We start from the raw sequence: 13,933 nt of genomic DNA, 5'->3' as shown, positions 1-13,933 counted from the left end.
TTCAAGTTCAAGTTAACAATAACTATTTCCCGTCTTTAATAATGATTTATTCAACAAAGTGAAGGGAAAATAGTTGCATAAACGTTCAAATAAACTTACCAAAACATTTTAACCAATTAGTTGTTTCATTGCTGTTTGTGAGTTGTTGTATGCATAAACTTAGTTCCGACATTATTGCATGTCATATTCTTTAGAGTTAATAATTGGCTACGTAGCACCGAAACACACACCTTGTCGCAAATTGTTTTTTTTCATCGTTCCTTCATGGATGTCCTTCCTGCTTTGGTTTCACAAGATCGCGAACACAAATTAATAGCGTTCTGCAGTTGTCTTGTTCTCTTTCCTACGCAGTGTTTGGATGCATTTCTTGTTTATTGGAGTTCAGAACTAGATGTAATATTGAAGCTGCAGTCTGAAAGACCACTGTGATTTGTAGCTTCATCGTGGCCCCCGCTGACTTGTATGCTTTAATTTTTGCATTTCTACGCTCAAATAGGTTTATTGATGATTTATGGCCCTTTGAGTGTTTCCAGCAAGTTCCCTTTATATCTGTTTTATTGTCGCTTCTTTGCCTCGCTTGGTATGTTTAACCACAATACAAAGGTTTCAAATCAGTATTTGTCACTTCAGTACTATTCTTGAAGTGTGTTCTTTGCCTGTTTTTGTTTCCTAGATGTGGTGCTTTAAATCGCACCTTACGTTGTTTGTAATGATTTTCATCAGCCAGATTTTTACAACTCTCACCATATCCTAATCCTTTAAGATCCCTCATAACTCCAAACAAATCGCCTCTGTACTTCATAAACTCAAAATCTGAAAATAGTGGGAAACGTCTGCAGACTAGGCAGTGTTATGGATGGAGAAACGACATTAATGCTTCAGGTCAGTAAACTTTCATCAGAACACTTTGTGTGGTAACTTTGTTCTCTCTTCGCAGATGCTGCTGAATCTATTTGGCATTTGTGTTAGTATCAAGGATAACTTTTGAGATACCTCTTCCAAATTTATATTGTCATCTAATTTTCTGTCATCTTAACATCGCTACTGAATCTGTGTTGAACTAATTTAGTTCGACACCTGATTGCAAAACTGTTATAATTACTCAAACCGTATCTATCGTTGCAGATGGCCCCTTAATTGCTAGCCTTTGGATTCTGTCACTTCACTGAAAGCAATGAAATGACAAGCGAATGAATATTTTTCCTTTTAAAACCGTAAAGGTAGAGAGGACGGGGGCGGAGATGGAATGACGCCACTGCACTCCACAACCATCCCTGGAATGCGTGCTGCGCGTGCGCGGCTCGCGCGGGTGGGGGGGGGGAGGAAACTGGAGTCGGTGATTGATGTCAATCCTTTCGAATCACAACAAGACGTTTCACAAAATCTGTGCCACATCAGCCAATCTGGGAGAGGGAGGGGGCAGCTCGGAACGGCCGCTATCAAGTTGGGTTAGAAGGAGCTGAGAGAAACGGTCTGGAGCTGGGACCAGAGTCAGTGCAAGGAGGGAGGGGAGAAGGGAAGGGAAGGCTCAGCTCAGCTCAGCTCAGCTCAGCTCGCAGCGCAGCTGTGGCACCGAGATCTACTCACTAAAGCAACTGCACAGCTCTCACCCCGGACAAGTAAAATTAAAACCAGCAAAAAAATAAGAACCAGCCGGGGAATTCTCCACGCAGAGGTTCAACTAGTCACTCTCTGCAGTATTTTCTGGATGTGGTTCCTCTCTTGTGTTTCAGTGAAAGAAAGCGACTGAAAAGGAAGGAATTCCGAGGGAGACGGAGAACATAACAGCATCTTCTTCGCTCGAATGCACCGGAGCCCCGGGAAACAGGGTCGCTCTTTGCGCTGATGGTTTTCTCAGACACTCTGCACACTTGCTCGACTGCTTAGTCTTACTCGAAAGGCATGACAGGAGTTGTTGGAAACCGACCTTGGCTTTGAAAGTTGGAAGTTTCATTGGATTTGGGGGGAAAAAAAGCAGAAGTCATTTTATTCCACGTACTGCTCGCAGGACTTTCCACGTATTCACAACCTGTGTTGTTAATAAAATGAGGATTTTTATCACTGACGGTTGAGAAGAGGAACTTTGCATTTTTTAAAAAAATGTGAATAATGTTTCTTACTTTGGAAACAAATATTTTGCGGTTTTCACCTGAATGAAGAAATTAGAAATTAGAAGAAAGCTAGATCAGAGGGCGAGAGGAAAAAATGTTTCCTGTGTGGATAGTGACCTTGGCTTCGCCACCGACCATAGCATAGGTATGAATAATTGAAAATAAATAAAATCTACGATATTGACTATTTCACATGACAGCTAGCAAAAAGGACACTAGCAACTTAAACGACCATAAAACGCCCACAACGCTCACAGGATGACTATCAACATCTCAAAGAGTGGAAGAATGAAGAAGGGAAAAAGTTGTTCCTGATGACCGGTTCCTCCACCGTAACCCCCAGACTAGACCCAGGTACACAGTAACACATGAAGTTATAACCGAAGTAATACTTGAACTTAATGATTATGGCAATGAACATTTTAAGGTGTCTGTGCTTCCAGAGGGAATCTATATAGTGTCATTTTTAACGTGTTCTCCCTGTTTTGTTTATTGTGTTAATAAGACACACGGGGGTCGAGTTGGGGCACATTAAGCTCATTTATTCCTGAGGATCCATGCAGTGGGAGAGTAACCCGTCTCGGGCTGCTCGCTGGTGTAAGCGACAGGGCGCCCAGGCAACGGCTGTGGCTGCTGCTCAGAGCCGATCGGGGTATATTTCACCACGGGAAATCGATGTGGGCTGAGGGGTGGATGCAGCAGGAAATGAAACGCCATACCTCGCCTTGGCAACCGCTTCAACATGGCGACAGCGGGCTCTGCTTCAGCACCGGCTGTAGAGTGGGGCACCCGGCCCTAGTACAAAACCCTCCACTGCGAGGCCCGGCCCCGCACTATCACCGGCTGCATTCCCGGACCCCACTCCACCCACGGCCCGGTCATGGTCCTGGCCTTAACCCCAGCCACCTGCTCCTGTCCCGGTCTCAGTCAGAGCCGCACAGCCGCAGGCCCCGCGTTAATCACAGAACGCCGGCTATCGTTTAATTGACAGTTTCCCACAGATGTCTAGAAATGTTTGCCTTTGAGACTAAACTTTTTTTATGTGAGATGCGTTGTAATAGAATTGACAGTTTGTGTGTTTGTCTGTGATAAGTAAGTGACTCAATTGCGAATTGTTTTTTTTCCTTTCCTCACTTGCTTTCCTCAAAATGCCAGCGGCCACCCGCTTGCCCACATGCAGGCCAAGAAAAGGTATCTTCTAGTGTCATTCGGCGTCTGTCTTTTGCTACTTTTCTACCTGGGAGGAGCGCGGTTCGGACAATCGCCCTCGCATTTATCCTCATCCTTGCCTGCGGATCATTTTCACCACGATCTTGGAAACCAGGGTTCAGTCCCAATCAGACGCCTCTGGCCAGTGTGGATAAACGCACTGAATAGCTATTTCGGCTCCGAGGACGGACGAAGCGATGAAGAGGAGGCAGCCCAACTTGGTCTCAACCCTGGACTTTCCCCAAGGCAGAAGAGGGAGATCAAAGCGAACGTTTATAAGAACCGAAAATGCAGGATGGAGACCTGCTTCGACTCCTCTCTCTGCCAAAGAAACGGATTCAAAGTGTATATCTACCCGGCTCAAAAGGGGGAGAAGATTTCTGAAAGTTACCAGAAAATCGTTACGACTATCGAGGATTCTAGGTATTATACATCAGATCCGAGACAAGCATGTTTGTTTGTTCTCGGCATTGATACCTTGGATCGAGATCAGCTTTCATTTCAGTATGTTCATAATGTAAAAGCTAAAATTCAGAGTCTCCCATTGTGGAATGACGGGAGAAATCATCTTATATTCAATCTTTATTCAGGAACCTGGCCTGATTATACGGAAGATTTAGGATTTGATATCGGGCAAGCTATGTTAGCTAAAGCCAGTATCGGTATGGATAACTTCCGATCAAATTTCGATATATCCATTCCCTTGTTTTCCAAAGAGCATGCTCAAAAGGGAGGCGAAAGGGGCTGGCTTATGTACAACAATGTGCCACCCACAAGAAAATACTTACTAGTTTTTAAAGGTAAAAGATACCTAACTGGCATTGGCTCAGAAACCAGAAATGCCTTGTATCATGTACATAATGGAGAAGATATTATTTTGTTAACCACTTGTAAACATGGGAAGGACTGGGAAAAACACAAAGATGTCAGATGTGATAAAGACAATGAGGAATATGAAAAGTAAGTAATCTGCATTTACTCATTATATAACATTTAAATAATGCAGCACCTGGTTCTTTTACACGGGATTGTAATGCAATTGATCACGTTGAAATGCTATGCTGCCATTCATATTGGGCATAATTTATAAATCTTTGTGCAAAGAGTAATGATTTTATTAATTTCAATCATTATTTCATAATATATGGTTTCTTGTGATGGATGCATGCATTTTCAGTCGGCTTTGAAAAGTGAGCTTCTGCTGTTAAGTGGTTATTTTGAAAGTTGCTTGCAACATTATGCAGGAGTAAAAATGTCAATTTAATGTTTGACAACATTTCCTTAAAAACAAGGTAAATTCATAAATGTGGTTTAAAATAATTAACGAAATAGCTGCATCATTGTCCAATCGTTGTGATGTCTGATGTAACTGGCATTTCTAATCATTTACATTATGTTAATAGTCTTTTGTTGTTATAGAACTTGCTTACTCTGTTGTATAGTCAGATGCCCGATTACATATTTTGTGTTTAAACTGATTTATGCATTGTGCTCTGTGTAATTTGAGTAATGCTTCAATTTACATGGTACCTGGTTTCACATTTTTGTAGTTGTGAATCCCTGCCCTCACTGCTGTGCCAGGAATATGACATAAAGTCATGGTCTCTGTTGGTGCTCATGTAAGGTTGAATTATCACACTACAGTGGAGAAGCTACTCAGGAGGGCTGGTATTAGGCTGGCCATGCCAAGCCATGTATCCATCCCTGGGTTGCATAGTGGTTGGCAAATGAGCCAAACACAAATCACTTGGATCTTGTGGTGTCTCTCATCATCTTTTGGAGGAGATGGAAATTCGTATCTTTCCTTCCCTTGTCTCGTGCATAGCTCTCTTCAGTCCAGAGATTCGTCAATAGTAACAAGCTCAATGGCCAATGACAATCAGTGTTAAATCTTTAATCAAGGCTAATAATTTCATTATTTTGTGCAGTCATATTTGAAATCATTTTATCAAATGTTGGTATCATATCCCAAACCCCTATTTTCTATTGATATCATTACTTGTTACATAGCTTCAACTTGCCTTCAAGAACATATCCACCGTGTAACCTGATATGTAACCCAGTTTTCCATGGCTATTTAATTTCAGGTTATTTGAAAAGTCATGAGTCAGAGAGTTATAGAACGTACAGCACAGAAACAGGCCCTTCAGCCTATCTAATCTGTGCAGAACCATTAAAACTGCCTTACTTCCATTGACCTGCATCGAGATCTTGGCTCTCTATAGCCTTACCATCCATGTATCTGGCCAAACTTTTCTAAAACATTGAAATCAAGCTTGCATGCACCAGCTCTCTGGTAGCTCATTCCACACTCTCATGAGCTCTGAGTGAAGAAGTTTCCCTTCATATTCCCCTTAAACTTTTCACCTTTCACATTTAACCTGTAACTTGTAGTTGTAGTTCCACCCAACTTCAGTGGTAAAAGCCTGCAAGCATTTACCCTATCTGTACCCCTCTTAGTTCTGTGTACCTCTATCAAATTTCCACTCAGTCTTCTACATTCCAAGTAATAAAGTCCTGTCCTATTCAATCTTTCCTCATAACTCAGGTCTTTCAGTCCCGGCAATATCCTTGTAAATTTTCTCTGCATTCTTTTAAACTTATTTAGCTGATTAGCAGTCTTATGGTCTAATCATGATAGCCAAGTATCGTACTTATTCTGTGGCACTAGTGTGGAAGTGTTATTGGAAGGACTGTGGAAAATCACTAACCTGTGTGCTCATTACAAAATAGCTTGCATTTGTTTAAACATTTACCATTGGATTGATTTATAGTAATACTCTGATTAGATAAATGGATATGAGGATTTGATTAGTACTGAAGTAAAGGAATCTATTAGTAATGCTATTATTAATAGGAACACAGAGGCCACTCAGCTCCTGGAACCATTTTACTAGGTTATATCGTAATTTCTTTTAACTTTAGACCTTCAGTTTTAGTTAGGACATTCACACCAAAATAAAGTGGTGTGTGGAAAATGAGAACTATCACAGAAGTTGTTTCTCCTCTGTGTTTAATACGCAGAGGGTAGAGGTGAGTGCAAGAAATAAATATTTCAAATATTTTTTTCTACTTTATGTGGGAGGGGAATTATTTCTATTTTGATTTCTAGCCAGATTAGGTCCAATTTTTAACATTTTGATCTGTTTTCTGGATCAACTATGACATTTATTTTCCCAGCTTTCCCTTTTGAAAATCTCTCATTAAAAATTGTCCAATAAGACAACTTCATAATCTATTGAATCCCAATAAATATAAACCACATATACATCACTTGAATTATAGTTCCAAGACCAATCAAACTTCTTGAGGTTGGTGCCCAAATATCCAGATAAGATCTGTTATGGCTATGTACTATTCAAGCATCACTTCCTTAGTTTCGCATCCAAAAAGTCCGTGGGAGCAGAGTCCTGGGCTTTGGCTAAGGGGACTTCGGTAAGCTTGTGTGATTGCTTGCTGAGGGGAAGAAGGTAAGGTTGCTAGGTGCTTTTTAAACTTATTCTATTAATCCAGTTCAGGTATGGGGGAGACAGTCAGAGCAGTGGTGTGCTCCGTATGCAGTATGTGGGAGGTCAGGGTCAACACAGTTGTCCCTGATGACCACACCTGCAAAAGGTGTGTCCAGCTGCAGTTCCTATCAGACCGAGTTAGGGAGTTGGAGCAGGAGCTGGATGAACTACGGATCATTCGGGAGGTGGAGGCAGAGATAGATAGGAGTTATCAGGAGGTAGTCACACCAAAAAACCAAGAAGTAGGCAGATGGGTGACGGTCCAGAGAGGCAGGGGGAGCAGGCAGAGAGAACAGAGCACCCCTGCGGCCATTCCCATTAACAATAAGTATACCGTACTGTTGATGGGGATGACCTACCAGGAATGAGTTGTAGTGGTCCTGCCTCTGGCACAGGTTGAACCCTCAACTAGAAAGGGGAGGAGGGAAGAGAAGAGAGCGATAGTTTTAGGGGACTCTATAGTTAGGGGGGCAGATAGGAGATTTTGTGGGGCAGATCGGGAGTCTCGGATGGTATGTTGCCTCCCTGGTGCCAGGGTCCGGGACATCTCAGATCGGGTGCAGGCTATTCTTGAGAGTGAAGGCATGAACCCAGATGTAGTGGCCCATGTAGGGACCAACGATGTAGGTAAGGTGAGTGAGGGGGTCCTGCTTAGAGAGTTCAGGGAGTTAGGAGTGAAGCTGAAAGGCAGGACTTCCAGGGTGACAATCTCGGGATTGCTACCTGTGCCACGTGCGAGTGAGGCGAAGAATAGAATGATTATGCACATTAATACGAGGCTGAGAGCATGGTGCAGGAAGGAAGGGTTCAGGTTTTTGGATAATTGGTCTTTGTTCCAGGGACATTGGGATCTGTTTCGAAGGGATGGTCTACATCTGAACCGGAGGGGTACTAACATTCTTGCAGGAGTATTTACCAGTGCTGCTCGGGGGGGTTTAAACTAGATGTGCAGGGGGCAGGGATCCAGATCCAGAGGGTTGGTCAGAAGGTGCATGGGGTTAAATGTGTACAAGGTTTGGGTGATCTTGAGAAGGTCATCAAAATTCAGGGTGCAATTTGCCCGATGGAAGTTCAAGGAGCTGGGTTAGGTACAGTAGACAGTGTTTTAAGCAAAGAGAGGAGGAATGGGCTAAGAATTCTATACTTGAATGCGCGTAGTGTCAGAAATAAGACAGATGAGCTTGAAGCTCAGATGAAAATGGGGAACTACGATATTGTTGGGATAACGGAGACATGGCTGCAAGGGGATCAGGCCTGGGAATTGAGTGTACCAGGGTATACGTGCTATCGTAGAGACAGAAATATGGGAAGAGGGGGTGGGGTGGCCCTGTTGGTGAGGAATGAGATTCAGTCCTTAGCAAGAGGTGACTTGGGAACAGGGGAAGTAGAATCTGTGTGGATGGAGCTGAGGAACAGTAAAGGTAAAAAGACCCTAATGGGTGTTGTGTACAGGCCCCCAAACAGTAGCGTGGCTATTGGGTACAAGTTGATTAGGGAGTTAACATTGGCATGTGCTAAAGGTAATGCAGTCGTTATGGGAGATTTCAACATGCAGGTGGACTGGGAGAATCAGGTAGGTGCTGGACCCCAGGATAGGGAGTTTGTGGAGTGTCTAAGGGATGTATTTTTGGAACAGCTTGTGCTTGAGCCAACCAGGAACGAGGCTATTTTGGACTTGGTGATGTGTAATGAACAGGAATTGGTAAGTGATCTTGAAGTAAAGGAGCCATTAGGAAGTAGTGATCATAACATGATAAGTTTTTATCTACAATTTGAGAGGGATAGGGGCAGATCAGAGGTGTCAGTGTTGCAATTAAATAAAGGAGACTACGGAGCCATGAGGGATGAGCTGGCCAAAGTTAAATGGGCGGATGCCCTGGCAGGAAAGACAGTGGATCAGCAGTGGCAGATATTCTTGGGCATAATACAAAAGATGCAAATGCAGTTCATTCCAATGAGAAGGAAGGATTCAAAGAGGGGGAAGGGGGAAGGAAGTCAGAGATTGTATAGCATTAAAGAAAAAGAAGTATGACAGGGCTAAGATGAGTGGGAATACAGATGATTGGGAAAGTTTTAAGGAACAGCAGATCTTAACTAAAAAAGCAATACGGAGAGAAAAAATCAGGTATGAGCTCAGTCTAGCCAGGAATATAAAAGGGGATAGCAAAAGCTTTTTTAGCTATGTGAAGAGAAAGAAGATAGTTAAGAACAATGTTGGCCCCTTGAAGAATGAATTGGGAGAAATTGTTATGGGAAACAGGGAAATGGCAACAGAATTTAATGCATACTTTAGATCTGTCTTCACCAGGGAGGACACAAGCAATCTCCCAGATGTATGGATGGGCCAGGGTCATAAGATATCAGAGGAATTGAGACAGATTGACATTAGGAAAGAAACTGTGATGAGTAGACTGGTAGGACTGAAGGCTACTAAATCCCCGGGTCCAGATGGTCTGCATCCGAGGGTTCTAAAAGAGGTGGCTCAGGAAATTGCGGATGCATTGGTAATCATTTTCCAATGTTCCTTAGATTCAGGATCAGTTCCTGAAGATTGGAGAGTGGCTAATGTTGTCCCACTTTTCAAGAAGGGAGGGAAGGAGAAAACGGAGAACTAACGTCAGTCGTGGGGAAGATGCTTGAGTCCATTATTAAAGACAAAATAGTGGCACATCTAGATGGCAGAAATAGGATTAGGCCGAGCCAGCATGGATTTACCAAGGGCAAATCATGCTTGACTAATCTGTTGGAGTTTTTTGAGGGTATAACAAGGATGTTAGACGAGGGTAAGCCAGTAGATGTTGTGTACCTAGATTTTCAGAAGGCATTCGATAAGGTGCCACATAGGAGATTGGTGAGTAAAATCAGAGCTCATGGCATTGGGGGCAGGGTTTCAACATGGATAGAAAACTGGTTGGCAGATAGAAAGCAAAGGGTAGCAGTGAATGGGTGTTTCTCAGACTGGCTGGAGGTGACTAGTGGGGTACCACAGGGCTCTGTATTGGGACCACAGCTCTTTACGATTTATGTCAATGATTTAGATGAGGGCATTGAAAACTATATCAGCAAGTTTGCTGACGATCCTAAACTGGGTGGCAGTGTGACATGCGAAGAGGACGTTAGGAGAATACAGGGAGACTTGGATAGGCTGAGTGAGTGGGCAGATACTTGGCAGATGTCATTCAATGTGAATAAATGTGAAGTTATCCACTTTGGAAGCAGGAACAAGAGGGCAGAGTATTGTCTGAACGGTGTCGAGTTAGGTAAGGGAGAAATGCAAAGAGACCTAGGAGTCCTAGTTCACCAGTCAATGAAGGTGAATGAGCAAGTGCAACAGGCAGTGAAGAGGGCAAATGGAATGTTGGCCTTTGTTACAAGGGGAATTGAATACAAGAGCAAGGATGTTCTTTTGTATTTGTACAGGGCCCTGGTGAGACCACACCTGGAATATTGTGTACAGTTTTGGTCTCCAGGTTTCAGGAAGGACATTCTGGCAATTGAGGAAGTGCAGCGTAGATTCACTAGGTTGATTCCTGGGATGGCAGGGCTGTCTTACGCAGAGAGATTGGAGAGATTGGGCTTGTACACGCTGGAATTGAGGAGATTGAGAGGGGATCTGATTGAAACGTTTAAGATAATTAAAGGATTTGATAGGATTGAGGCAGGAAATATGTTCCAGATGTTGGGAGAGTCCAGTACCAGAGGGCATGGATTGAGAATAAGAGGTCAGTTATTTAAAACAGAGTTGAGGAAGAGCTTCTTCTCTCAGAGAGTTGTGGAGGTGTGGAATGCACTGCCTCGGAAGACGGTGGAGGCCAATTCTCTGGATGCTTTCAAGAAGGAGCTGGATAGATATCTGATGGATAGGGGAATCGAGGGATATGGGGACAAGGCAGGGACTGGGTATTGATAGTGAATGATCAGCCATGATCTCAGAATGGCGGTGCAGACTCGACGGGCCGAATGGTCTACTTCTGCACCTATTGTCTATTGTCTATAAAAATACATGCAAGCCCTCAATTACTCCTTTTTGTTTTGTACATGTGTATTACAGAGGATATTAATATGTAAATATCAATCACAGCTCCCAGTCTCTTCTGAGTTTTCTTTCATCACAATTTCTCTTCAGAGATGGATTTTCTCACACGTCATCGGCTACACTTCACACCCACAAACTCAGATTCTTCCTTTGTCATAGTGAAATACACAATGCTGGAAATACGAAGTAAAATCAGAATATGCTGAAACTACAAATGAACTCTTGGGCTCCACACCATGATGGACACGTCAACCCTTACTCTGCAACTTAAAATGTTCTTGATTTCTAATGTTTTCTAATTCTGAGCTGAGATTTACTCTTTCTCCCTCCACCCAACCCTTGATATCTGCTGCTCTTTTCTAGCATATTTTGTTCTATTTTTAATTTCCTTGTCCATGTATACTATAAGACCCAAGTTCATTATTAAAGTGTATCAGATGAAGCACAACACAATGAAGGTGTGTCAGGATAAAGAATGCCCTACAGTTTCCCTTGATGTTTTATCATGATTTAGCATACTGTGGGTTTGAGTTAGATGAGACTTGCAGCTGATGTGCTGATTATAAGTAATTTTAACTTTTGTAATGGGCTACAGTTATATGAATGCTGGTTGACTGATGGGGGGGGGGGGGGTGGAAAGCAAGGGTAGGCAGCAAAAAAATCTTTGCTATTTCACCGAGCTAGAGAGGGCACTCTGGTTCTGTTCATCAGTACTAAGCTAACATTTTAAAAAAGCACTGCTTTTTCCCTGGTGACTTTAAGGACTATTGATTAGGCAACAGGAGACCCAATAATACTCGGTGGAACATGCGCAGGTCGGAAATGTTTGCAATAACCTTATTTCAGTATTGGATTGAGAGCTGACCACATTGGCAATTGTAAGCATATATTTATTTTTAAAAGGATCTAGCATTGAATTGTGCATTTGTATGGGCCCCACACAATTTAATTTCACATTGGAATTAAGGTCCCACTTCTGTTTCCTAATTCATCTGCTAGCTTGGATATGTGACTTGCTATTGCTTTTCCAAATTATTTGCATTTGTGGTGTATTCTCTAAGTTAGAAAACAATACTCTTATTTCGAGTCTCCATCTCTCATCCTAAAAAAAACCTAAATATTGGAGGCTGGCATGTCACAAAGTTTATGAAGTTTATGAACATTTTATTATTGATTTATTATCATTTATACTGAATTTTGTCCAGTGTATTCTAGATACCTGTGTGATTAGAATGCACAGATAATCCTCTATCCATAGCCATCAAACTTCTCAAGAATTCAAGATTAGTTAGACCTAATGTCTCTTCACAGCTTCATGTTGACACTGATTTGCTTGCCCAGATTTTCAGTATTTCTTCAGAACTGAAACCACCTGTTCTTTTTTTATCCCCACCATTGTTAAATAATAGAATGACAGTTGCGATTTCAATCCTTAATCCCATTAACTGAAAATGGAAGTGATTAGAAAATTTCTGATTAACCTATCCTGTTTATTATTGTGAAATGGATGTTTTGGGTTTCTTCAAGTATGTATATTTTCAAGTCCCATCATTTTACTACATTATAATTTTGACTAATATTTTGTTATATTTTTCTCTTCATGTTTAGCTTCTTGTGCCTCTAGTTTGCACTTTAATTCACAATGAAAACAATAGTTACTACTTGATGGATATATCACTTATTGTAATATTTCTGGAAATCATTAGTCACAAAGTAACATAACACTACAGCACAGATACAAGCCCTTGACCCCATCTAGGCTGTGTCAGACTGTTATTCTGCGTAGTCCCATCCTGGGACCATAGCCCTCCATACCTTTCTTAACAATGTACTTATCCAAATTTCTCTTAAATGTGGAGATCGAACCCACATCCACCCCTTCCACTGGCCACTCATTCCACATTCACTCTACCCTTTGAGTGAAGAAGTTCCCCTCAGGTTCCTGTTAAATATTTCCCCTTTCACTCTTAACCTATGACCTCTAATTGTTACTCCTACCCAACTGAGTAGAAAAAGTTAACTTGCATTTACCATGTCTGAACCCTTCATAATTTTGTAAATGTGTATCAAATCTCCCCTCATTCTCCTATGTTTTAGAGAATAAAGTACTAACTTACTCAACCTCTCCCTATAACTTAAGTCCAATCAACAGCCTTATAAACTTTACCTGTATTCTTTCACTCTTATTGTTTTTTTTCCCTGTAGGTAGTTGACCAGAACAACACACAATACTCCAAATTAGGTTCCACTATTGTCTTATACAACTTCAACACAACATATCAACTCATATACTCAATACTTGGACATTTGAAGGCCAACGTACCAAAAGCTCTCTTTACGACCCTGTATTCCAGGTCCCTCTTTTCTACTACACTGTTCTACTGTTCCCTGAGCAAGTACTACTAATTTGTCCTTCTAAAATGTAACTCCTCACACTTGTCTGCATCAAATTCCATCTGTAGTTTTTTTAGCCCATTTTTCCAGCCCATCCAAATCCTTCTGCAAGCTTTGAATGCCTCCCTCACTGTCCACTATGCCCCCAATTTTGGTGTCATCCGCAAATTTGCTGATCCAATTTACCACATTATCAGGCCCCTCCTGTAATCTGTGTACAGTGCATGTTTTGCCTCAATTCTATAGGCTTTGTGACAGTCTGCTGAGTAAATAAAGATGCAAAAATCCATTTAAGCTCTCCCCTGTCTCTTTTGTCTCCATGCTAGATGAACAAGCTGATCTTCAAGTTGATTAATTTTGTTCCTTGCTTTCCTTTGTTCTTAGCTGTCTGACAATTCCCTTTCATATTCTTTATCATAATACAGTTTTATAAGGTTTATTAGTATAAATTTAATTTGAGAAACTGAATGCTGTATTGAACTTTGAAGTAACTTCATAAAATTTACTACCTACATGTTTGGAAATATTTTCAATTGAATGATGTAAGTTCTGATTATTGTCCTTACCTTTGCCTTTTACTTAGGAAGGCTCCAAGAATAATATAACTTTGTATAATGTTAATACTTCAATTTAAAAGCTGATACTTGAATCCAGAATTATTGTGAGGTTGGAAG

General features: G+C 41.6%; 1 protein-coding gene across 1 annotated transcript in view; it reads left to right on the top strand.

Annotated features, from left to right (window-relative positions):
* The first annotated feature begins 2,184 nt into the window (after positions 1–2,184).
* The window catches only part of LOC132400593 (exostosin-1-like), a 450,728-nt gene continuing 438,979 nt past the window's right edge, over positions 2,185–13,933 (top strand). Inside the window, exons 1-2 of the mRNA XM_059981686.1 lie at positions 2,185–2,465; positions 3,267–4,280. Of these exons, the coding sequence (XP_059837669.1) occupies positions 3,286–4,280 (995 nt within the window). The 5' untranslated portion in view covers positions 2,185–2,465; positions 3,267–3,285. The remainder of the gene's footprint in view (positions 2,466–3,266; positions 4,281–13,933) is intronic.

This window comes from Hypanus sabinus, chromosome 10, assembly GCF_030144855.1.
Source record: "Hypanus sabinus isolate sHypSab1 chromosome 10, sHypSab1.hap1, whole genome shotgun sequence".
In the NCBI taxonomy this organism is placed as follows: domain Eukaryota; kingdom Metazoa; phylum Chordata; class Chondrichthyes; order Myliobatiformes; family Dasyatidae; genus Hypanus; species Hypanus sabinus.
Note: the sequence above shows the minus strand (reverse complement) of the source record. Positions and strands in the feature narration are given on the sequence as shown.